Source organism: Chelon labrosus (assembly GCF_963514085.1).
Source record: "Chelon labrosus genome assembly, chromosome: 16".
Lineage (NCBI taxonomy): Eukaryota > Metazoa > Chordata > Actinopteri > Mugiliformes > Mugilidae > Chelon > Chelon labrosus.
In genome coordinates, this window is record NC_140349.1 from 23,960,358 (window position 1) to 23,987,605 (window position 27,248).

The 27,248-nt window shown below is 41.9% G+C and overlaps 1 protein-coding gene across 1 annotated transcript in view; it reads right to left on the reverse strand.

Moving 5' to 3' along the window:
- Positions 1–874: 874 nt before the first annotated feature.
- Positions 875–27,248, reverse strand: part of slc66a2 (solute carrier family 66 member 2) — a 32,985-nt gene continuing 6,611 nt past the window's right edge. The window contains exons 3-4 of the mRNA XM_084562675.1: positions 20,553–20,769; positions 875–4,248 (exon numbers count right to left, since the gene is read on the reverse strand). Coding sequence (XP_084418801.1) covers positions 4,038–4,248; positions 20,553–20,769 — 428 coding nt within the window. The 3' untranslated portion in view covers positions 875–4,037. The remainder of the gene's footprint in view (positions 4,249–20,552; positions 20,770–27,248) is intronic.

Sequence of the window (27,248 nt, forward strand, 5' to 3'; positions counted from 1 at the left end):
GACTGTCTTCAGGTAACGACTCAGTCACCGAGTTTCTTAAACTGCAGAAAGTTCCTCCAAGTAAATTTGAGTATATTTGGAGGAATCCATCCTGTCGCTCCTGGTTTAATGCAGAGATGTAAATCTTAAGTGACGCTGTTAAAACCTACAGAAGGCACTGGAGGATTTTCAAAGGCGTCTATCTATCGCGGAGAGAAGCTCTCTCGCACCCACTCAAACTCCCTCGGGCACTGAAGACAATAAAAAGAAATATTTCAAGGGTTGTGCATATGAGCTCCTGACCTCGAGTTCAAATCAGATCAAGTTTAAACGCATTTCTGTCTGAACGCTAGATGTGATCTACACATCATATGTATGTATGGGGGAAAAGACATTTCATACGGGATTTGTTTGGTGTAGATTTCCTTCTCTTCATTTTGTTCTGCTGGTTAATTCAGTCAAACAACTTGCGTCAACAACAACAAAAAGCCAATGTACCAATCATGGCTAATCTCTGAGACAGACGTGTCCTGGTTAATGGTGCAGTGAAAGGCTCAGAAAGGGAACATTATGAATCTTGCTCCGCATTTAGACAACATCTTTTCGAATCCATCCTTTTACCCCTTCTTGTCTGCTGCATCTATTATCTGCGGACTGCCTCCTCTCTGCACCAGCGGAGAGCTTCATTTGAAAGCCCGGCAATTTATGTGCGTGTGCTTCGGATGGCACGTGTCCAAAGCCCAAAGAAGGACCAAGGCTGGTGGGCTTTACTCTTCCTTTGACAAGCGATGCCTGCCAGACCTGCACGGCTGACAAGGGTGACTGTGGACGTCTGCACAGCTGACACAAACATCTCTATCAAAAAAAAAATAAAGAAAAGAAATACACACATGCCTCTCTTTGTCTTCTTTATTGGGTGAAAATGCCACGTTTGATTCTCAACAATACTGAGTGTCTGAACCGCCTCAAGTCTTGATGAGTTATAGTGAATAATAGAAACATAAACCAACATGAAACAAATAAAAAATACTTACATAATGGTATTTTTGGTACATCGAGTAACTAGGTATGGGTTTTATGATTAAGGCGATACAAAACAATTTCTGGCAATTTCTATGGGAAAATATCTTCACATGAAAAACTGAATGATACAAAACATTAAGTAAAATAAGTGGAACTCTGAGGTCATTTTGATCCAGTTAAGCTCAACAAGAAGAATTAGGTCTGCTCTGGTGCACAGCTCACCGAGGGGCTGACAGTCCCACTGGTTTGGCGTTTGCTCCTCTCCCCAGGGAGAAATTACAAAACAACAAGGAAAAAGCCTCACTGTGTCACGAGGCCGATCCTCTCCCTGAACGGGAAAATAAATTTCTTATGAGAAAACGCAGACGAGAACAACCCGGCCGCACGCTGATGTGGAGTCCTGAGTGGGGATATTAAAGGATGCTAATGGATCTGCCCGCGTGACGGCTGTAAATGTATGGTTTTCACCGATCCCTCTGTACAGTTCATTTCTTTTAGGAATAATTCCAGTTCATTACAAGTTGTGCTTTGGTCGTTATGTTCATTAATAATACCAAACACTGTACTTACAATCTCAGCTATTAACTTGCATATAATGACATTTTGGCTGTAAGGAATTACAAAAACAACGCTGCATTCATGTCTTACTGTTCAACCTGCAATATAGAAATATAAACATGGCTCCCATGTGAAGCCAAAATATCTGACTGACTGGTTATTTTGTTTTTACAAAGGTTGCACACAGCTGCTCTGAATAAAGCAGTCGCTGAGGCACCTGAGGACTTCTGTCTGATGTGACCATGTGATTTATAATTGCCCATTTCTAGCAATTAAATGATTTTTTCTGCAGTAAATTATATTGACTGACTGACCTTTGCTAATGCTGTAGCCAGCATCTTTTGGAAAAAGCTGACCAGTCTGGACAACTAGCGGTGACTGTGTCTTTCTAGTTAAATAGTTTTAACCAGACACATACAGTACAGTGAGCAGACAGCGAGTGAGCAGAGAATGCTAACAACAATCTATTGGCAATCGTGCACCTCTCTACGTTGCATCAACACAGACTGCAACAATTGTGACTGGTCAAAAAGCACTTCATCGTCCATGTGTCTCAGTGGCTGGACACACATAAAATATTAATCATCCCTCTGCCTCCTGATCCACTCAGAGATGTTCTCTCCAACTCCAACATGAGCTCAGCTCCAAACGGAATTGTTTCAAGTATTACAGAGCGATGCCGACACACGAGCGCAGAAGTATACAACGCTTACAAGGTTGTAGGTCTCCAGCGTAGGTTACAATGTAGGCTTTGTGCTCACATTTGTTTGGGGTAGGAGGCAGAGCCTGACTGCCACCCCTTGGTCAGCACAGTATGGGACTCTACTTGCAGACGACACCTAAAAAAAGATGGCGGCGCCCATTTTTGCAATTATTTGGCTTCACTGTTGTTCAGTGGGATTTCATGTCACTCATCTACTGTTCATTATAAATTGCCTGGGACTGATATATTAGGAATTATGGACGCTTGGACAATATCTCCAACTTGCCAAAAACAAACTACGCAAAAAGCCCTAAAACGATGTAATAATAATAATAATAATAAAATCTAAATCTCATTTAGGCTATGTTGTGGTGACTGCAAGGCCATCATGAGACCTCAGAATACTACATGAGCTCTCCCAGGTCAAAATAACAGCCGTTCTCACCATTCTGCCAATATTGCATTAATGCATCATGAAGTACTGACATAACCAGAAGCATATAACCTCTCTGACTCAATTCAATTATGACACTGTGGTATAAAATGCTGTCCTCATCATTGGGATGTATCCAGAATGACTGCAAAGATAATTTATCAGGGGCTCACTTGGGGTTACTATGACCCATTTGATCACCAGCCCCAGACAGAAATTTATTGACTGTACAGACAATAGCTAACAAACTACACAACAAGCGTGTGTCTCTGTTGTGGTTGTGGAACAGATCAGTCTCTGTCACCTGTGAGTTTATGGAGTGGATAAATTAACCCTCAGGATACGCAAGGTTTTTCCAAAATCAGTACATGGATTTGTCCTCGCTTCATTTAGTGGCGGCCAGAAAATGTATTCGGGATGTATGAAATTTGTGGAAACATAACATACAAAATATCATCAACAGCTTTAGTAAAAAAAAAAAAAATGTTGGCATTATCTCTCAAGGCCACTAATGTTTATGACCAGATGTTTTTTTAGAAGCCAGTGAACTGCATCTCCAAACTTTGGGGACCCTTCTTCTTTTGGTGAATTTTGATTGCCTCCGTTTTCTTAATTAAATCCCGCAAGAATGAGTGTCAGAGCACATGGCGATCATCTGTCCAACAAGTGGTAGACTGGCCAGCATTTCGCCACTGTGTTGGGTGAACAATAAAACAACAAATGCCATTTTGTACATTCAGTAATGTTGCAGATCAAGATTATTTTTTTTTTTCTCTTGTGAATGATTCAGAACATTTGTATTGCTGGTAATGCAGCAAGCAAGTGTTTGAACGTGTGTTTGTTTTAAGGCAAAGGGTCCATGCAACATTCATCAACACATGTGGACGACAGCGGTTCGTCCACATTCCCTGGAGCACAGATTTCAGTGTATACATTTGCAGTTTACATATACTGCGTGTTCGTGTATTTGCATTATATGCTCCCCATGCACAGGTTGATTCAAGGGTATATTCTCTGAGACGTGTGCATTCCTAGACGCATGCATCCCGCCGCATTGAGACATCAGGGGGATATTAAATAAATCAAAAAGTTTGTATGTAACAAGTGTCCTTCGGGGGATCGCTGCCGGCACAAGACCCCCAGGTGTCTGTGTGTGTTTATCCCTTATTTATGGACGTGTATGTGTCCTCGTGTATACATGGGGGGTGAAGGTGAGAAGCCTGCATCATCTCAAGGTGCTTTGGTACTCCTGTGTGTTTAGACATTTCCACAGCGCCTCCGAAAGTGCTTCCTCGCTGCTGCTGCTGCTTCAAAGTGTTCGCAGGGACCTTGTAGAGGCTCTCAGAGGGCTTTGGCACTGGTGGTGTGGGAGACGGTGTGGGACACCGGCTTCTGCGGGTAGCGGCTGTAGTAGTAAACCTGGAACAGGATGGCGATGTCCACGAAGACCTGCAGCAGGCCACACGTCCAGAACTGCACAGGAGCCTGGGTGATCAGGAAGTAGCCCGTTTTAAAGGTGTCACCGCTGGTCCACATCAGAACCATCTTGATACTGAAATGAAAGAACAAGAGAAGTTGATAAGTGATAAGAAGAGGCTGTTATTATCTCACCAGAAACGGTTTTCTTTAAGTTATGAAATTCAGTACAATTCAATTTTATTTATAGAGGGTCAATAATAATACAGAATGTCTCAAGGCGCTTTACAGAACCCGGTCTGAAACCCCCAGAGCAAGCACAAAGGCAATGGTGGCAAGAAAAGCTCATATGGTGGTGACCCATCTTCTTGAGGCCGGCCGAAAGGAGACGGAAAAAGAAAGAGGAGAGAGCAGCAGGAAGAACAAGATAAACATACGTCTGTCATACATACATACATCTGACTAAATGTGTAGAATCTAATTGTCGTACAAGTACAACATACACCGTTCAGGCACAACAATAGAACCACTGACAGGAGAAGTGAATAACATTGACCATCTTGTGACAATTCAATGTTCTGCCAGGAAACGTTTGGACCTGGCATTCATGTGGATGTTACTTAGACATGTAGCACCCACCTAGATCAGACCAGGCACCCCCACCCCATAGCAATGACACTCCTTGATGGCAGCAGCCATCCCCAGCAGGATGCAGCCTGACACAGACACACACACAAAAACGGTCTGTTGCCAAACACTACAGGACACCCTCAAAAGGCCCATGTCCATTCTATGATGACCCACGCAATATTAGGAAGGTGGTCTTAATGTTAAGCCTGATCGGTATAGAGCTGCCCCCTCAGCATTCAGTGGATTACTGTGCATGTCTCATTCTATCTTGATCATGCTAATTCAGCGCCTGTTATCAAATTTAGAAAGCTAGATTTCATAAGCCACAGTCTGGGCTACGTATTGTACTTTCAGTGCTATTTCCACTGACACTGAATGAGTCTGACTTAGAGCTCAAGCACGGAATGACCACTAACTAATGATCAAAACCATATATCATTTCAAGTTACTGCAATGAATTTGAAACTATTCTCTCATATCTGTCTGGAGAAAAGCCTGGAAGCCAGCCCAAAATTTCCCCCTCCCACAAAGTTTTAGCGAGCGAATTTCAAGAGTTCAGGTAAGGGTTATTTGTTTCATCTCACTGGAGCTAAGAGCTAAATGTGATCACAGTTCTGGTAGCTTGGTAGAAAGATGGGGCATGTGATTAGCCCAAATGTGAGTATGATAACCGCTCGCAGCAATACAAGTAGCATTATTAAATACAAAGTAGCATCATAATAAAGTGAAGGAGGAAATGTTTCAATGGCAGAGAGAGAAAAATATGTTTAATCAAAACACCTTCTTGTTAATGTGTGTTGGAATACTTTGGTTGGGGTCACCCTTTGGCATTTTTACCAGAACTTTAATGCATTTTGGATTCATTTCCATCCGAGTTAGACGTTTTTTGCTTGAAATTCAATTTGGTCACCAAGAGTGCACATTAATGAGTCTAGGAAAGGGGGTCAGGGAAATGCAATAGCAAATTTTCAACAATAACAACCATGAGAAATTGAAATAATGAGTCTTCTCAGGGCACAGGCTTCTCATCAGTCCTGCATCCTGCGGAACGTCTCTAACTATGAGACTCACAAGAGCGCTTCTGGCAGACACCGAGCAGCTCATTGGGTGCTCATGAGCCAATCCAGGGCATTGGTTTTACAGTAAAATAAAAGTTATTGTTTTACAAGCGACTGGAGGAAAGCGCCCATGTGACTTGAGAAGGCTAGAGTTCCTCAAAGCCTAATCTTTGTCCTCTCGCTGGCACTGGGAAGCACTGTGAACTCGGCTAATGAGATGGAAAAGGAAGCCTAACAAGAGTAGAAGAACCGAGCCCTGGGGGCCAAACACACAACTTTATATACATATCATACTCACCAAAAAAGAGAAAGACACAATGAACAACTGCATGAAGATAATGTGAGGACAGTGCATCTAAAAGTCCTTTAAGGCTCCATTAGAAACACTGCTGATGGTGCTTATGTGTTTTTCTACACCTGTTTATTATAACAGCGTCGACACACCTATTGACTTCTGCAGAGCCTGTGCGTTGTCTCAGGTAGTTTCTGTTTCTAACAGTTCAAAAACTTTTTTTTTTTTTTTTGCTGGAGGCAGGGATACATGCAGGCAATGCTGACAAAGAAAGGACTGAGCCAGCACTGTGTCTACAATGCATCCACACACACACACACAGCTCGCTTCAGATATGCTTCCTAAAGCAACCTGCCTACTACAATATGAGCACATGCTGAGGCTTTTGAATTCCTTTCACTCTCAGGAGTTGGTTCCGTTGGTCAGCACAATTTGAATTAGCTTTGGAGGATATATTTTTTTTCCCTTTCACAGAGAAAGTGCTACTCTCAATTTTTAAAAGCGTGGTTTATTCCCAGTGGCGTCTAGCCGTGCACGACGGGATGAGTTTTATTTGCCCAAGTCGGAGGATATCGGTCATTTTGACTTCGGCCTCCCCAGGGAAGCAGGTTGCAAGTGGGAGAAAGTGTTGCTTTTAAACTACCTTTATCTCGAAGCCGACTGTGTTGAGTAAAATGTGTCAAGCCTGCACACCTAACGACTGTCTGGTGTCCTGAAGAGGAGCAGTGGTTTTTAACCCGATACCTGACTGTGGATGAATAATGTTCTAGACTTTTAACAGCATGTAAAACTCTGCAGGTTAACTTCTTTCCTAACATTGCAATGTGCTGCAAGTGTTTACTGTGGAGCAAATGTACCATGTGACTGTTCAATCAATGTCGTCTGCTCAGCTGAATTAGACAGAGCCAGACACGTCTCATCTCATTCTTAGAAGATGGATGTTTCAACGGTTGAATACCTGTCTTCAATCAGTCATTGTCTTTCCCAAAAGAAGAAGACAGAATTATACGCAGTAATTTCCTCTGGGGGTTTCAGGCTGGGTTTCAGACCGGATGCTGTACAGCAAAGCGTCTTGAGAAAATTTGTATAGTTTTTGACGCAATACAAATAAAATTGAATTGAACTGTTCTGGAAGGATGTGCGCCGGTTACTGACATTTTCAGAGTAACCTTTCTAAAGTTCAGGAACATTCATTCAGTTCACCTCCAGTATGATGTGCAGGTGGTAAAAATCACGGAGGTGTATGTAACCAAAAACTGTCCCCACTTTTGTGAACTTGTTCCCAAAGAGTCACGGTTGTGTCAGTAGTTTGGAACTGGATTGGTTTTATGGTGTCAGACCTCAAACAGCTACAGTTTCTTGGTGTAAAAACTGTTGCAACTAAAGGCAGCATCTCAAACAGAGGAACAGAGGCATGCAGCCGAGTGAGAGAAACCGTGGAACCATTGTTTTCATGTTGTATTTTATACAGTCGTATCGCAAAAAGATGTGGTGCCCGTTTATACAGTGGAAAAGCTGGGGTTTATCCATATGCTAAAGCCCTCAATCCTAGGTATGTGCTACCAAGCCTCAAGGATTTTGCTGAAGTTACCTTGTCTACCTACGACTGCACATGTGAAAAGATCACTAGAGGTCATACAAAACCTTCAGAATTTTGCATTTTTGTCATTAGCAGGACGAGCCAAATACAGCATGGTAGCTCGGTAAGGCTGGGAGAGGACAACTCCAGTCTCTTGCATGTAATACCAACCTGCTACACAACCCATCGACATCCCCAACCTCCACCAATCTGGCCTTTCTCCCTTGGCACAGATAACCGAAATTGAACCTGTCAGTTGTGAAATAGACTGCGCTGTGGTGATTTGCAGCAAAACCCTGCAAGAACCCTTTGTAGTTTTGGAAAGTAAAAAAAAACAAAAAAAAACAAAACATAATTTGACCTGGGGCTGACGTCCATATTTCACCACATCCAATATGCAATCAATTTAATATTCCACTGACGTCAGAGAAATCATTCACAGCTGTAATCTCACAATAAGGTCATAACCATTTATCCATGACAGGGTCATGCATTGCTGGTAAACTCCTAACTGAATTATGCTTGTATTGTGTCTCCCAACCCTTGTGCATCCTCTGACAGGGCATTCTGTAATGAAAATGTCACAGAAAGCCCTGGCATTAGGTGAATTATGGTGATGTGAGCATAAAGAATGCAGGATAAGTCTTTGTGTTAGCAGGCTCTCCGCTTTTGTATAAGCCTCTTAACAGATGTAAAAGAGGATGAGAAGAAATCTAGTGTTTCCTCCCCGTCGCGATGTAACCCCAACTGTCTGCTTGTGTTCTGGCTGGGGCAAAGCTCTGCAGCCAGATATCTGCATTATTCATGGTCCCAGCTTCACCTTAGACCTCTTCAGTCGTAAGGCCAATTTGTGCAAATCTTGCTATTTTCCTTACACTCCCTTCTTACTTCTCCCCAGTTCTTTCCCTGCATCTTTTCAAAATGTCCCCACTGGCTTCCTTTTCCACTTTTCTTCTGGCTTTTATCACCTCGCCTACTCTCTACAACACGTCTCCCTTCCTCCCCATCCATTCATCCTCCCGCCGACGTCCTTGCCTCTCTATACCTGTATGCACACCTACCCCCCGTCCACACACTCGTCTCTCTCAGTAAGGAGCTTGTTATCTCTGTGGAAAGAGAACCTCCTTCCCCATCCTCCCTCCTTTCCACCCCCCCCCAGCGTTCCTTAGCGGGCGCTGTCTCAGTTATGATGGTGTGTACCTGCAGGTAATGATGAGAGAGAGGTAGGATTTGTGTTTGATCAATACCTATGCTGGTTCCCTAATAAGAGGTTACACGGGGAGGGCCAGGAGAATGAGGTGTAAACATGCCTGGCTACTTATTTGTCTCCCTGCCTGACACATATAGTAGGAGGGAGAGAGAGAGAAAGAACGCTCAGCTCGGAGCTGAAATGATGCCGTTGGAAAAATAGAGCTGCACTAAACCAGACAATTTCTACAATGGGGCGCCAGATTCATTGTGTAGCATCGCTGCCTTTGTACTTTGCACAGAAAGAATGCACAGTGAAGGTTAAAGCACAGACCGTCTGATTTATCGATAGGCGTTTTAAGAAAAGATGAATGAAATGGTTCGGAACGGCAAGCTTTTAGAAACAGTTTAGGGTAAGAATTATATATACAGAGTAAGGACAAGGGAGGACAAGTGAGGCTGAGACGCTTACAGTGTAAGTAGAAAATACTGTATAGTATAAACTGTACAGGACTTCAAGTCATCTGTCTATTTTTTTATGCAGCATGCAATTTTTAGTAGTGTCATTTCAAATGGAGGATGCACCGCTGTAAATGACAACGGCAAGATCTGAGCTATTGTGCTAACGGACGTTGCATTTGCGGAATCGAATGGTGTAGACAAGATGCGGCATAAAGTTTGTCTGGAAGCCCTCCGTTGGACAGACGTTATGCTCCTGCAAAGATCTAACGCGCCGATTCGTTTGGACGGGTTTTGGACGGGATGTGTTAATGAACAGACATGTCATCATCTACGTCATCTGAGCACCACGGAGCTGAATTTGTGTACAACAAACGGCTCCGACTGGTTGTTGGACTATCCAATCTATCCAAAGATATGATCCTTTTTACTCTGTATTGGTTGAAACACCTCATAATGAAATCCAAATGGCGTGTTACCAGACTCGTACTCTGCAGTTTGCTTTGTCTCATGTATTAAGCTGGGGAAAGTTTGAGCCTCCTCATTGTGTCACACATCTGTTTATATCTGCTTCTTTTCAGTTGAAGTTTTTCACTCCGCACACACATATCCAGTGACTAATGGTTTGAGGCAGACTTTTCTTCACTTATAGAATGTCTGGCCAATGATTATTTAGTTTAATTCTGTGTTTTCTATAATTTTCATTTCATCTATTAATTTTATTTATCCTGCAGTTTTTGTTTTCCCAATGTATATTAACTGCTTAATGCTAGTTGGTGCCAACTTTTTAAAATTAAATTTACCCTGTCTTTACTGTCTGTTACCCGTCTTTTCCTTTATAAAACATTTTCTCTGTTTTTTGGGAGAAATACAAAAAAAGACATTCCCTCATGAAAAAAAAACTAAAAAAAAACTTGAAAAGAATAAATCTCAATAGGATGTTTATCCCGAAGGAACAGAAACAAACTGATTCGTTTTCATCTATGGAAAGAAAGAGAAAGCAAGCCCCGAGGTGAGGTGAGCAGATGGAGGGATGACGGGTTGGACAGATGATGTGAAGGTTCTCCAGCTGCAGTGAACCACAGCAGGGAGCTGAAGCTCTGCTCTACATCGCCGCTACACACTCACGGAGCCACAGGGGTGACGGCCCGGTAGCATCAGTAGTCCGTTCAGATATGTCCCAGCACATAGCTGTGTGTGGACAGCAGCCTGCAGGCTAAATAAGGCTCTGGCACCATTATCTAGCATACTGGGATGCGGCTCAAGACCGCGAGCCTTATAAGGCTGTAGTTGGCCGTCTGGATGTCCCATCTCCCAGTTTTGTGTTGTGCGTCTGAGTGTGTTGTTGTGTTTTATTTGTTTTATGGTGGGCTGGTCAGTATCAGTATGTACCTCTGGCCCATCTAATAATAGCAGCAGCATGAAAACTGCCCAGCAGACAGGCACACACCTTTCATCCGGCCTAATTCCCCTCCATAAAATATCTGCCTTCACAAATATTTATAGAGGCACTGGCTGAGAGAGAGTTTCTCATGGTTCCAAATCCAGTTTCAGCTACTAAGAAAAGATTCAAGAAAATTGTTGAAAAAAACAAAATGTTGATTTACAATTAAACGCTATGAAACTAAAGCAAAGTGACCACCCAATAGCTGTTGCTAATCATGGTAAATGAATGAGCCTTTAACCCTACAACCCTAGCAGCACCACTGGGCATCCACGCTGCACTTTTTATTATTACATAATATATGATCATTGAATATCTGCTTTCAGTTTAATGGATCATTGCTCTTGACCTTTTCAAAGGTGACTAATTCTCGATTTCTCGATGGTTGGATGAGCTGTAAAGGAGGTGTATAATGAGAGTTCTGTTGCTCCAGTCTAAATATGGGTGATCTTGAGTTGTGGCAAAACGCAACCGGCGGAATTTGACAAAACATGGGTATGCAGCTAAGGAGACTGATGAGGCTGATTTACGGTGACAAATTTTCACCGAAACATTTACCACGCTGAATTTTGGTCGTATTAATATTGTGCAACAGTGCAAACATTTGATGCCTTTCACTGTCCTGTCAAACTTAAGGAGCGTGCACACAGGAAGCCACTAGGAGTGATGTGGCAAAAATGAAATTCAGCGTATTGTAGTGATTTTAGGCAGAAAAACATTTGAGGATGTGAACCACGTTCAGACAACCAATGGGAGCGACTGATACAATTGATTGACATGCGCGCATAGAGATCCCAAAATACAAGGTAACACCATCCACGACTTATAACGTGTTTGGAGTGTTGGGTGAAGCCAGACGGGAGTGCTATGTATTAGGGCTGAACGATTAATTGCATTTGCGATAAAATCGCGATATGATAAAATACGATTTTCTAACCGCAACTTGCGCAATTACAAGGTGGTCACGTGATGCGAGCGACGCGGATGATGTCTTCTGACCTGGACAATGTCGTCTCTGAGCGGTTGGCTTGTTTACCTGTAATTTGCAACTGCTAGTTTTTTGCAACATGGCTGAATATTTGTCCGACTCTAAGGCTGTGGACGAATCATAGCGGTAGCAAATTACAAGTAAACAAGCGGACCGTAGCGGGTGCGCGCGCCGCTCAGAGACGACATCGTCCAGGTCAGAAGGCATCATCCGGGGTCTGTAGGTCAATCTACAGACCCCGGATGATGATAACAGGTAACTCCAGACTCAACAGGGAATAGCACTAGCATACGATAACAAAGTATTGGCGAAATGAACGAGTTTCGCTGCAGATAATGTGTTATTTAGAGGCTGCGTTTCGATGCCCTGACCACTCCTGCTATATGGATATACGCTGGTCTAATTATCTCCTGAACAACTGCAAATGAAACAAAAGTGATATTGGTGAGTAAACGATGGTATTTTATGCTAGAAATAAGGTCCAGGTTGTAGAAAACAGTAGTTTCCCTTTAAATTCACAGTGGCAAAGCCACAGATGTTTCAGTAATGAGCAGTTAAATAAAAATGTAATTTATTTCAAGTCATACATCTTTTAATTTAATTCTAACAAAGAGGCCCAGCCTATGGGAAAGAACATTTTACACTAAATGTATCTAATATTGTGTTGTTCATATTTAAATCATTCATTGTGTTTTGTTGGGAAAAATAGAGGATAAAATAAAAAATAAAATAAAAAATTGCATATTAAATCGCAATCGCAATATTGGGGGAAAAAAATCGCAATTAGATTATTTTCCCAAATCGTTTAGCCCTATGTATATATTGTTTTAAAATACGGAGTGGTGACAGAGTAGCTGCATCCACTCAATAGAACACATTAAATAAAAACCAATTTCCATGCTCCAACTTATTCTGAACAGAGTCCGGCAGTATGTCTAAGGTAGACACATTTTATCAGAAGCTTTGGAGAATGACATTTACATGTACAGTGGCCCTGTGTGGTCAAAAGGCTTTGATGGATGTGAAAACTGCAAGAAAATCGAGCCTGAGTGGCGCAATTTAATGATGGTCAAAAGTTTAGTAGGTGTGTAACCAAAATTGAAAAATGAAACAAACAACAATGTCAAATAATACTGTAACTACGGCCTTGATATGAGAACTCATTTGATCTTACCTCCAAAATTTGCTACCGAAGCACTTCATATACTGTGCATTGCAGAAAGGACTAAATATGCCACAAAATACATGTCGGAAACAACAGAATGCTTGTCAACAAGCCCAGAAATAAGAGAAGGAGCAGCAACTGACACTGCGGCTCAAAAAAATAGACCATTGGCTACGACAGAGAACAGCGCTATCATCATATACACAATGTATGAGCAGCATTAATGCAAAACCCTTGCTACCCATTACGGTAACAGAGCAGTTACCAGTGTCAAACAGCATCGGTGAGGTTAACCCTGGGGGTGAATTAATGTCAGATAAATACCAAATGGCTTCGGCTCGGCCCTTGTGGGACAAGCGCTTTCAAAGCAGGGCTCGCTCCCCTCCCCCCTGAACTCCATTCATATTTCATGGTTAAAAATGCTCTGCTACTGCCCGTCTGACAGCGTGTCATGGTGCACTGATGGTGTGTATACACAATGTGGACATCTAATAATTCATACAAGCTTTTACCCTGCTCTGACTCCAACCCCTGCCCTACTGGGATAGAAGGGGAAGAAGGGGAAGTGTGAATATGCAAATGCTGAGAAATAGTCTAACACTTAAGATGTTCCTCCGTTCTGAGCGGAGGGGGGGTGCTGGCTGGTTTGATAATTGGGAGGAAGTCGACATGATGTAGTTTCACACAGATGTGCTGCATGCTATATGATAGTTTTTTTTGTTGTTTTTTTTATTTCCAGGGACTGACAGGAAAGAGTGCTCGACTTTGCCTCTCCTGAAAAATTCATGTGTGCAAACAGCCCGTAGAACCTGAACAAAAAGTCAAACCTGGTCTTAACCCTGCACCCTGCAGTTCTAATCTTAAAAATCAGGCTTTCACTACTTCTTCACTTTACAGGCTTTTTCTTCACGTCCCTGCAAACACACGAACACGCACGGACACCTTGAACAGAGCACGGAGGTAAAGTAACCTAGCAACAGCCTGCCAGACTCAACAGGTTGTGCACACGGGGCGGAGAGCACACAAACAATAAACAGAACTGGAAATGACAATGATCCTCTGCCTTCTGTGGCAGCTTTATATGGCAGAATACGTCGCAGGCAGGGTAACGGAGAACAACGAGCAGGGCCAACAAACGTCCTGGTTTGCCGGGTGTTGCAGTATTCTGGAATTATTTCAGCCTTATTTCAACAACATCACATTGAGCACACAAAAATAAATGCGTGTCTATGAAATGTTCCCACACATTTCATTGGATTAATGCAGATGCTAGCATTTACAGGAGTAATAATGACTGGTTACTGATTATACTGTACAGTATTTCTATAAATATAGATAGTGTACTCTAACACGGTTCTTTAAACACCACAGTCAATCTTGCAGTCACACAAGATGAAGTAACGATTGTGACTGTACTTCTGGGCACCATAAACAAAAATATGATTAAAACTCTAACCATCTGAAACACACTGGCAGTGAAACAGATTATCGTTTGTTTTCACAATGCTCGGAAGAATTTAAATTCTTTTCCTCCACAACCATACATTTGAGAAATGTGCCAGTGATGATGAATTCATCTGCAACTATGTTGCAATGCTGGCCACCGAGGCAATGTCAGAAAACGTGTTGCCACTGATTCAGTTGCCTACGAGTTCCGTTATAAACAACGATGAAGTTTCAGTGTTTTACATGTTTTAAACTTAGTCTGCAAGGACAGCATTTCGTGTTTAAAGGAAACCTATTATGCTAATTTCCAGCTCTATATTTCTATTCAGGGAATCCACTACATTAGCTCTGCAGGATTTGCAGTTTCAAAAATCCTTATTTATCGTACACAGGCTGTTTATGCAGCCCCTCAGTTAATCCACTATCTGAAACAAGCAGTTTAGCTCCTGTCTCTTCTGCTTTTGGCTGACGGTCACCAGTTAATATAGCAACTACTCAATCCACAGGCACTGAAGTTCTAAGCAAAGTATTAACCTACTGCAGTAGAAACAGAATTTGGCAACTTCTCAAATCCATCCACACATGTGACTTCCATCTGGACCATGAGAACAAAATTTATTCAGCAACAGTTACAGTAAGATGTCTCTGGTAAATAAGTCATTACTTGCTTTTTGTGTGACAGCCAAGGTTACTCCCCAAGCAGACCGTTGTCAGATTGTATACATACTAGGGCTGGCAACAGATTAAAATATTGTGATTAATTGCATAATTTCCATAAACAGCGCATGATCAACACAAATGAATCACATTTTTCTGTCTGTTTTAAATGTTCCTTGAAGGAATGTTTTTCAGTTTTTTATTACTCTTATCAACATGCTTGCTTTATGCAAATGTTCGTTGTTATTATTGCCACAATCCAAAAATACTGTTTACAACATTATTATCCAGACACGTCCGTTGCAATTTATTCTGCTGTTTGATACATTGGCAACCGCAGTAAACATTCATATTAATTGCGGATACCTTTGTTCTTGTTCAGCGAACCATGTTGCAAGGCTTTGAGCTGAACTCGGTGTTCAAAAAATCTGTTTCTTTATCCATGTCTGCTCTTTGACGTTACAGCACTTATTACTGCCTTCCACAGGGTAAAATAATTTACTACGACCACATTTCAGATCCTGCTTGCCTTCCATAACGTTGCTGCTTTGATCATTTCCAGATTTCTTAAACTTCGATCGCTCTGAGGTCAAAATAACACAACATGCGTGCGTTAATCAGTTCAGAAAAATGTCGGACTTTGGAATTTACATTTAAGTCGTAAAATTAACTTGTTAATTTTCACAGCTTTAGTACATAGTACACTGGAGTCCACTATTCCTGCCCTGGAATCAATGCCTATTTTTGCACAAGGGACAAAGAACTGCATTTCTCTCATGGATGTACATCCTGCATCACAGGAGAAGTAAATAACATTGACCACCTTGTGACAATTCAGTGTTCTGCTGGGAAACCTTTGGACCTGGCATTCATGTGGATGTTACTTAGACATGTAGCACCCACCTACAGTCCCTGACAAAAGTCTTGTCACTTATCCATTTTGTAGAAACAACAGTTTATAACCTGACTTTTAATTAATCCATTGGTTTTAGAAATGGCTCATATGAAAGCTAAAACCCTCCCAAATTATGTTTGATATACTAAAATAAATTTGCTTCACTGAAGAAAGATTGATCATTTAATGAACACAGAAAGGTCAGATTTTGGCAAGACAAAAGTTTTGTCGCCTACAGAAAGTAATGTGAAAATTGAACAAATCATTTACTTCAAATACAAAAATATGATGCATAACATCAGTGAATTAAGTACTGGTGCTGTGAGATCCATATTTAATATCTTGTATGACTTCCATGAGCTTGAAGGACTGCATCCATGCGGTTCGACAATGATTCATACAATTTATTGATGAAGTCATCAGGAATAGCAAAGAAAGCAGTCTTACAAGAATAAGAAAAAGATTTGAAGAGACTGGAGATGTTTTTGACCAGCCCAGGTCCGGCAGACCCCGCAAGACAACTGCTCGGGAGGACCGTTTGTTGGCTCGAAAATCCAAGGCCAGCCCCTTTTCCACTGCAGCAGAGCTCCACCAGGCCTGGTCACTTCAAGTCCCCATGTCAACCAGAACAGTTTGTAGAATCCTGTCTCGAAATGGCCTCCATGGTAGAATCAGTGCCCAGAAACCAGCACTAAACAAAAGGCAATTAAAAAAACGTGTGGCATTTGCCAAGGCCCACAGCCTGCTAAAAGGATGGACGCTGGAAAAGTGGCAGAAGGTGGATTTCTCAGATGAATCTTCGGTTGAATTGGCGGAAAAATCATGGTCTGGGGTTACATCCAGTATGGGGGTGTGCGAGAGATTTGCAGGGTGGAAGGCAATATCAATAGCGTAAAATATCAAGAAGTATTAGCTACCTCTTACATTCCCAACCATAAAAGGGGTCAAATTTTGCAGCAGGATGGTGCTCCATCGCATACTTCCATCTCTACATCAAAGTTCCTCAAGGCGAAGAAGATCAAGGTGCTCCAGGACTGGCCAGCCCAGTCACCAGACATGAACATCATTGAGCATGTCTGGGGAAGAATGAATGAGGAAGCATGGAAGACGAAACCAAAGCATCTTGATGAACTCTGGGAGGCATGTAAGACTGCTTTCTTTGCTATTCCTGATGACTTCATCAATAAATTGTATGAATCATTGTCGAACCGCATGGATGCAGTCCTTCAAGCTCATGGAAGTCATACAAGATATTAAATATGGATCTCACAGCACCAGTACTTAATTCACTGATGTTATGCATCATATTTTTGTATTTGAAGTAAATGATTTGTTCAATTTTCACATTACTTTCTGTAGGCGACAAAACTTTTGTCTTGCCAAAATCTGACCTTTCTGTGTTCATTAAATGATCAATCTTTCTTCAGTGAAGCAAATTTATTTTAGTATATCAAACATAATTTGGGAGGGTTTTAGCTTTCATATGAGCCATTTCTAAAACCAATGGATTAATTAAAAGTCAGGTTATAAACTGTTGTTTCTACAAAATGGATAAGTGACAAGACTTTTGTCAGGGACTGTAGACCAGACCAGGCAGGAATGTGCTTTAGGACCCTCCCCTCAACCCATAGGACCCAAAGGCCCCCACTAACAACATTCTGTTACCAGACACCACAGGACACCCTCAGAAGGCCCATGTCCATTCTCTGATGAGTCACAACTGTTTTGGAGACACAAGGGAGACCTACACAATATTATGAAGGTGGTCATAATGTTATGCCTGACTGGAGTAAAAACATACACTGACATTTAAGATTCATCCCCCATAGACCCAGAATATGCTATTAAGCACTGTAAACTGACAAGTTTTAAGCAACCAACTCCACATCTTAAGGAAAGCAATGATCTTGTAGAATAGAAAACAAACAGAGTTCCAGGGCTTTATTAGGAAGGTGGTCGTGATGTTATACCTGATTGGTGTAAATCATTCCAGATTTGGCAATTAAATGGGAATTGAGGATGAGAACATCACAGCAGACAGCTTGAAGAACAATAGGAGTTGCAGACAAAGCATTGAGTAGGTAGGATGCATGGGGAAAATAAAAAATAAATAAAGCACAGGACGAAGAGGGTATGGGAAGGCCCAGCGTGGGCACTGTCATGGCCAGTTAAGTGGACAGGCAGCCCTGCTGGAGCTCTGTTATCTGTCTGCTGCAGAAAGCCAACCAGCAGAGAGGGGGCACACACTGCTCTGAGGCGGGACACACACTGCGAGAAACCTTTTTATCAGGCCAGTGTGCTCTGTGAACAATCTCCAACTTGAAAGTCTTTTAATACAGACATTATCAGCTTAATCGTTCACACATCTGTATCTATATCCATTACCGGGAGTCCTTTCCAACTTCACTCGTTGCCTTTTATCGACTTCATAAAAGTGCTGTGGCATTAAAATTGCATATGCCATCTGAACAAATAGACTCCAGTGTACAGCTCATAGAGATACTGGAATCGATTTCCTAACTGTATGCACTTTCAAAAATCTTCTAATTACAGCCTTGATGAAAATCTTAATTAATGGGCACAAGCGATGCATTAGCGATAGATGCAGCAAGACAGAATACGTGCTTGCCACATTGACTTTACAGGCAAAACGTCCGCCTGGCCATTTGCCATGTTAATAAATTGCTGTCAGAAGTCCTTGCCTTCTGCTGGACAGGTCCCAGAAATGTGTCAGTGTTAAGATAAGACAAGATAAGATAAGATAAACATTTATGTATCCTACCTTGTGATAGTGAGACAATATAAGCTGGAGTCATTGCTAGTGTACAAACACCCTGAGAGCTGCCTGTGATGAAGTGGCACTTATAAATAAACATTACTCATCGGAATAGAGACATTATCATTAATCAAGGGTACAATGAACTCTGTTTGCTTATCTATTAAACAGACTGGAAATTATACTGAAACACTATTAATGGATACACAGTAGGATTCTTTGTTTCCTTTCAATGAAATTGTGGCCTGGCTGTCTGAGATGCTGGAATGTGATGGACATGTGGTAAAACCTTTGGACGGCAATCCACGGGACTGGTCCGAGATGAGTGCATGCTTTTGTTTCTGGGGGTAGCACAGGTTTGGCGTACTGTTATGTTTAGTTTTCAGAGATTGTTTTTACTTCACACAGCCCAGTGGTCTGTTTTACATGGGACACTGCAAACACAAACCACGACTACCTTTATCTGGTATTATTTCCTTGCCTTGCCCTGTCTCAAAGGAACGTCATTACATCAATATAAAGAAGTGGCTAGTTGCTGCATTTAGGTAGAGGGAAAAATCTTTTTCACCTTGTTCTAAAACTTGTTTTAAGACTTCATCGAATCAATTCGAGATGCCATATGGTGGCATGGAGGTGCAATGGTAAGCGCTGTCGCCTCACAGCTTGGGACGTACCAGCAGACTGGGTCATTTCTGTGTGGGGTAGGCATGTTCTCCATGTCCCTGCATTACGGTTTTATTAGGGGACTTTGGCTTCATCCCCCTGCTTGGTAGATAATTGGTCATTCTCTGTGCTAGTCCTGTGATAGATGTTCAGGGTGTACCTGCCCCTCGCCCAAATATATCTAGAGGATAAACATTGATAGATAATGGATGGATGGATGGATGGATGGAACTGGATATACCACACTGCCCTAAACCCACCAATCAGACAACAAAATTTATGTCACAGAATACACTGACGACATTTTCTAGTGAGGTTTTTAGAGAACTGAAAAAACTATTTTTTAAAAGATAAGAGTGGCACAGATGGATGACGCAAGCTGGGGACGTTTCATTTCTCTTACATACTTTCCCCAGGGAATTGTAGCGCTATGATGAGCTTCTTTAACTTCAATGAAGATTTAGCATTTAGCATATGCATCAGTCGTGAATCAGATTGCGTAAAGGCAAAACTGGAGCAGTGACACTGAAGCTAGCTCATTCATAGAAAGTTTTAATGTCACAAGACTCTTATTAGCAGATCGCTAGAACTTGGGAACGGTGCGGAATGTGTCATATAGTTACTTCTACCTCAAATGTGCTGCTATAAAAGTTGTCTTTTTGGGAAGCACCTACTTCAGTGGTTGATAGATGATTAGGGAATCATCTGTCCATTCATGCTTAATTGCAAATTCATCTAGCAGTGCACACACACATAGCACGTGTATAACCGCACCAGTTGACATTATTGACTACTACTCATTTGTGTTTGGTATGTTTCAGTCTGAGAAGTTACAGCAGCCTATGTGACAGAAGAAATCTGCAAGCAATTTGACTGAGCCTTGGCAGGTCACTGTTTTTATGAGGGGGAAAAAAGAGTTCAGTACTGTTTTCTCTGCCTTTCCTGAAATCCAAATATTACCACAGGGTTGAATTTAAATCTGCATTTGAGCAGATGATGAAAACCAGTAGAGAAACAGTGCCATGCCCTGTTACTCGTTTAATGAGGGCATGAAACTGAGCACTTAGGAGATTCAGTGGAAGTGCAACATTGATATCACTTTTCACATCCTGACCCGGTGCTATCATCGGTTTCTACTGTGTCCCCTCAAGGCCAAATACTGAATTCTCTATACAAATGATGGACGTGTTGAATCCATACCTCATGCCCTCTGTTGACTTGTTCTGATAATTGCAGTAGAGCTGCGGTGTGCCGAGCATCGCTTCTGAGAAGACAGCTAGGAAGCCCAGAGTCTCCACGAACAGCGCAGAGTCCAGGAGGAGGTAGGTGATGTAGGCCGAGACCAGCGTGAAGGCCAGCACGCACTGCAAGTAGTCCACGAAGCGACTCCATGACCAGAAGTAGTTCCAGTCAAAATCTAAGGGTGCACAACAGGGAAATCGCAAATTAGACCAAAGAAACTGCAACTCAAAACATAAAAGTGCTTTAACTTGAAACATACACATCAATAAAACTGAGCGTTAGTTAGTTCAGTCATCTCTTGTACATTACAAGCCAGGGGTATGGAGTCTGAAAGATGTGGATAATCACCATGCATGGAAGATCAAAAAAAAATTTGGCCATTATGTGTCACCTTATGGAAGAACACTGCTAGTTTCTCTTGTCAGTGGACAGTCATTAAAAATAACAAAGATTCCCCTTCTGTAGAGCAGGAATGTGCTTTACTTTACAGGAATTTGCAAATAATTTTCTGATATTTCCACCGCGCAAGTAGAAATATTATGCTCAAATTGCCCAAAATGTAATAGCATTACCTATTTGAGGTTTAGTCTGGCGGTGAATCACAAATTTCAGGGTTGTTAATCATCCACGAGACACTTGTAGACTATACCTCTCATTTTTCGAGCACTGCAAGAACTCATGTTCTACTATTCCTCTTTGTTCTTTTTTAAGCCTCATCTTGTTAATAGAGGACGCAAAAAGAATTTTTTTTTTTCACACTCGAGTTGCAAATTTTCACACCGCTCCCACAATGCCCTTCTCGTAGTCAGACAAAACATACCTGCTACAAATATCTGTACTGTGATCCATTTGGACTTCTCATTATGATCCTTGTAAAACACAAACATTTCACTTCAAGGTCTTGGAGGTGGGAGGGTTTTATGGGAAACTGTGAAACATGTGTGGTAATGGGCCAGGTGGGAATCTGGACACTGATGAATGATTTAAACCCCGTTATCTGCACCGACGCCACTTGTGTGCGTTCTTTCTCCGTGCAAATGATTAGATAAAGATTCCGAGCACAACAGCGCTGGCTTCCTGTTATAAGCAACAAAGCCACTACTAATCATAGTGTGATAAAACCTCATGGCTAAGACGTGTCAATGATCGCCTCAGGTTTTACTTTAATTACACCTGCAAGAAACAATGGAAGACATGATGCCACACGGTTTGACGGCTGTTTGACGGCTGTGACGGCCTGGTATAAGGAGAGCAGAGGAGACTGAGAGTTAACCATGGAAATCTAATAATGGCCAAGAGCCAAAGTGTGTTTGCTGCAGTGCTGTATCGTAAATGGAATTTCAACAGGCCTCAAACGCAATAGAGTTAATTTGCTTATTCACGTCTAAATGAGGCTTTCCATATCGAAGTGGCACATCTAAGCACTCTAAGGAGGACCAGTGTATAGGCCTGTACAGGCCTCCAGAGAAGAAGAAAACAGTAGATAAGAAAAACACAAAAGGAATACAATAAAATGCCAACTACGGTTTGGCTTAGGTTTACCACAAAAGATCACGCCTGAACTAAACAAACCTATTTTTCAAGAGTTGATGAAATCATATGTGAAGAAACAGGCATTTATGACATTTGAGTTCACGACTGAATGAAATATTGTTTCATTAGAGAATTAATGGTGCCTGATTCTGACATTTAGATGGCATTTCTAAATGAATACACATGGCAAGCACGTATGCTTGGAAAGTAACCCGGCCTTCCAATAAGGAGCCAGTGCAATTGTTCCTTTTTTAAGACATGTTAAATAGATCCTGTGAATGTGAGTGAATAAATCTCAGAGAGCCATTTAAACCACGTCACAGATCTTCTGTCAACCTGCCACACATGGCAAAACCTTACAAGTATCAAAGATGGCAACACAATGCAGTGTTGAACAAAAGACAAGCAAACACGAGTTTTTAAGAGGTATGCATTTTGGTTCTAAATATAATCAACACTGAGGATACCCAATGAGAGTTGCTATATGTTGCTGTACTGTGAAGCATTGTTTATCCTATAGGTGCAGATGCATGTTGTGGTTGTGAAGGCCTGCCCGCAGCAGAGCCAGAAGACTGTGAATCTGGGCCAGCTAGCACCAGGCTGGCAGAGCCTGATAACAGCCCAACACAGGGGGAAGCGATCTGGGGCAATTGAGCAGCATTCAACGCCAACCTGGCTGCTTGAGGTACACACAGCATGACACTGAGCACAAAGCAGAACATATAATACATGCCATATACTGTAGGACTAAATCGTGAAATCCCTAGTCGCCAGCTTGGGTAGTATAAAAGGCACACATGAGCAGTAGTAGCTGGCAAGTAACCACTGAACCATTTACAGTATTTTTGCTTTGTTAGCTTGTTGGCTGGTTAGCGATCCAGCGACGCTGTAATGTTTTACCTAACTGAGCAGAGTGTTGGACCAAGGCTAAACACAACAAAGTCAAACGCATTAAGAAATTAGCTTTGTCACATTAATTCCATATCGTAAAAACGCCAAGAAAAGACGCAAAAACAGAGATAAAAGAATGAATACTGGACTAGCAACCCCAAAGATGCAAACAGCATGTTAGCTAAAACAATGTTAGCTTAAATACATAGTTAAAGTTGGCACACATCACAATAAAAACTACATTTGGTACATTAGCAACAAAAATGTCTTACAAATTGGTAGGTTATTAAAGCTAAAATGTAGCCATACTTTTATGACGTGTGTGTTTGCTTGCTAGTCCATGTAATGTAAAAAAAATAAAAAGTATATAGACTCTGAGACATATAAGGTGGAGGTTTTAGTATAATAGTATAATGTATTTAGTCACGACAAATTGAACTACTTTAAAACTACTTTTGAAAGTGTAGGTAGTTTCTTACAGCACATCAACTACCTTCCTGAGATATGACATTGTTAACCAATAAATAGTATTGTTTTACTGTTTATAGGCCGCACATGCATTAGCACAGAATTGAACAGAACAGGCGGGCCACAGGCAGATGGGTCCCTCCATATGATCTGGGTTCTGCTCAAGGTTTCATCCTGTTAAAAGGGAGTTTTTTTTCCTTGCCACCATTGCGGGTATCAGGCCATGTTTCAGACCGGATTCTGTGAAGCATCTTGAGACAATTTGTATTGTTATTGACGCCATATAAATAAAATTGAATCGAAGTGAATTGAATTGATTTCGATTTTCTCTCCAAGATTCCACCGATGTCAGGAAGGAGGGGCCTGGCAAGAACTAATGCATGACACTGAAGATGGTTTTCCATCTCACAACTTCATTTTGTGGCCACGGCTTCTGCCACACCTTACATTTAATTCATTTATACAGAGTTGCCTTTCCCAAAAAATAAAAAAAGTGAGGCAGAACATGGTGATCGTGACACGCTTTTTAATTACATGTGCGGTCTCAGTTTTAGCAATTACATCGCTATCCTGACCTCATCTCTAAATCCGCTTTGTGGGGACTTTGGAGATATGAGGAGGCACAACTGCCTCCAGCAAATGTATAAAAAAAAAATAGATTTTGTAGGCAGAGCAGACTCTATTTCACACTGACCACTAAGGGATGTTTAGCGCAGTAGTGTACCTCGGCCATTCTCTGCCATACATCCTCTCGTGCTGTGCCACTTGTGTACCCTGGGGAATTCTCATCTTCCTCTTTAATCCCCATGGTGCGCGGAAGCCACGGTGGTACTGTGTGGGAACAGACTGGAGCTGCACATAATGGACTCCCTGTGGCGGTCGAAGGTCTCAGTTTGAAGTCCTGCAGAGTTGCGGTACATGTGTAGGAAGACACGGGTCAGAGTTGGAGATTTCAATCGCTTGTTTACCAACCGTTTCCTGCCAGCTTCAGTGAGGCCGTGGAAAATAAAATCTACGGGTACAGTTGAAATAATGGCTTGCTGTCACTCAGAAGCACCCGTGGGAGAAGGAAGAACATTATTATGAAAGGCAGTTATAACAGCCTTGGAAATTGAACCTCGGATTTCAGCGGGCTTCATTTTCTCAAATTTGGACAGGTAGCTTTTTCATGGTGACTAATAGGCTTTCAGTGGCAAGTCACAGCAACTTTCTGAGGACTCAGGCTAAAAGTTAGGTCCCTACCTGCCCTTAGGAGGGGGATAACTACACCCATAGGATAAGGTCATATCTTCTAAGCTGCCAAACACAATGAAGGTGCAGAATCCAGTGGGACCAAAATGAGCAATGAGCCATAAGCAGACAGTAGAAAGAAATGGATATGTCTTGTACCCCTGTAACATTGTTGGGCCTGAGCACATTGCACTTCAGTGCAGGGATAGTTTAGAAGTTGCTTTTTGCTGAAAGGTCAATAAATTTAAAGTTTTTGCACTTCTGGTTAGATGTCAAATGGTATTTCATTGTCTATGCACTTATATGTAATGACATAAACCATGATACCATGCATTTCCAAGTAAAACACCACCTCAAAAGAGGCCGCCAGTGGCAGTGCAGCGCAACTTGCTGCGGGGGGCTGTTTTTTGTAGAACTGTGTAAGGTTATCGTATCAAATTCTAATGGCAAAATGTGTACATTTAGCCTGGAAGCCAGACGAATTCCCACTTACAAATGTTTTGTGGCGGAAAGTTGGTCTTGAGTCACCAAGTTCGTTTCCGCAGGCTATATGCGGTGAATGGACAAGAAGAGTAACTGCGACATATTAAAATATGTCATCTGGTCCCAATTGTTGGAAAAAAGGATGAACTGGAGCAGCCAACATCAGAAAAATTTCACCAGGATAGGCCAAACGCAATAAAGATAACTGACTGACTGACTGATGTTAAACTCATTGCTCTGGATGACCAACCCATGTGGTCTTGGAAAATCTGTGATACAAATGAATGTCAGTCTAGCTAGTGCACTTTTTGTTACTTTCAATCTTTTAGCTCTGCAGATTAGAAGAACAAGCTTTAGTAATCGCAAAGCAAAATGAATTGCTTTTGTGGCATTGTTGTTTCTCTGGCAACCGCGTCAGGTACATGTTGAGTCTGGTGTCGACCTTAGGGTCTGGTTTTTGATGATTTAATGACAAACACTAACACTTAATCCATCCTAAAAAGAAAAACCATGGAAGCAGACTTGATAAACATGATTGACGGCCTCAAGATTTATTCTGTAACAGAACCTAGGTGACAAATTTGGTCTCTGCCAATAGCTATGTATTAGCATTCATTGTTTTCCTCCTCCCTGTGATATTTATTTAAACACTTACAGTAAATGACCAAAGAATACACTGAGCTCAACAATCTTTTGAAAGATCTCAAAAACTTTTCTGTCCACGCTAAAACTTCCCTCTCCCTAATGCACATTTTTATTCCTTCAATCGAACACATTCTCCCCGTGCTCTGCAAACGTGCTGACCGAGTACATGTGAAGATCCCGGAGACGATTTACAGCTGTAATATAAAAAGCTGTCAAATAATCTCAAGACTGAACGGAGGCTAAAAAAGAACGAGAATGTGGCTGTGACAGACGGAGCTGCTGCCTCTTGCAAACAAACAGGAGCCTGGAGTCTGAAAACTCACAGGCCCTAAAGTTTCCATACCGACTTCTCCCTCACGGAGCAGAGCCGTGGTTTAAGGTCTTCTTGCAGAGGGAGATTAATTTTTAAACTGCTGGGGATGATTCAAATTTCCATCTGTATTCTCTCTTTCGGGTCATCGAAATACGTGCATTTAGACAAAGTGAAACTTTCCCAGCTGTCGCTGTCAGAACCCTTTCTGCAACTATTCCATCTTACTTTTTCCTTGCAAAGCCTTTCACCTCCACCTGAGTGATCACCATCATCTCTGAGTCTGACACAGCCAAATGATCAGATCTTATAATCTCCTTAAAGGATTGCAGCAGGCGGTCTTCCATTTAAATCACACTGAGGTGCTATTACACCCAGACTTATTCTGTCTGAATACCACACATGCTGCAACAAAAGACATACTGTATGGCAGGGACGTGGCTATTTGTGTGATGGAGACCGGGGCACCGCAGGGGTTCCCTGAAACTCTCAATTAAATGGTGTTATCTCAGCTACCAAATGAAACCTTATGAAGTACAAGATCTCTACACAAAATGCTCCCAGTTAGGCATGTCTATAGCAGAGCCTTATTTTACCATCCTAGGAAGTTCTACAGTGCTAGACTGTACTCGCCTTTCTCTTCTTTCTTTTCTTGTTCGGCTCTTTGATGGAAGCGCCTGGTGTGATAATAACGCTGTGCTTTTTTAAGAAGTATGTGCTATGATTAATGCTTAGAGAACATAGAAGGAACACGCTGGACAATCAGAGAAACGTACAGGTTGAGAATTTGTTCTGCTGACTAAACTGCAAACAGAACGTGAAGTTCATCTACCCGATGCCTGTCAGCTCTCTAGAACTAGCTTCTCCTGTGCAGCATCTCTGATCTTACGTCCACATAACAGTCCTTTTCTTCCTCCTTCTGCCTGTGTGCTTTCACACTTTTATCAATGGCAGACAGCAACATGCCTGCCCTTGATATTTCCACTGGGGATCAATCAAAGAACACAGCTTTCCGTCAGCTCTAATGACGCTTGGCAGAGCTCACTGATCGATAGCCATTCATGGAAGCTGCGGCCTTTGGCCCAGCATTGCCG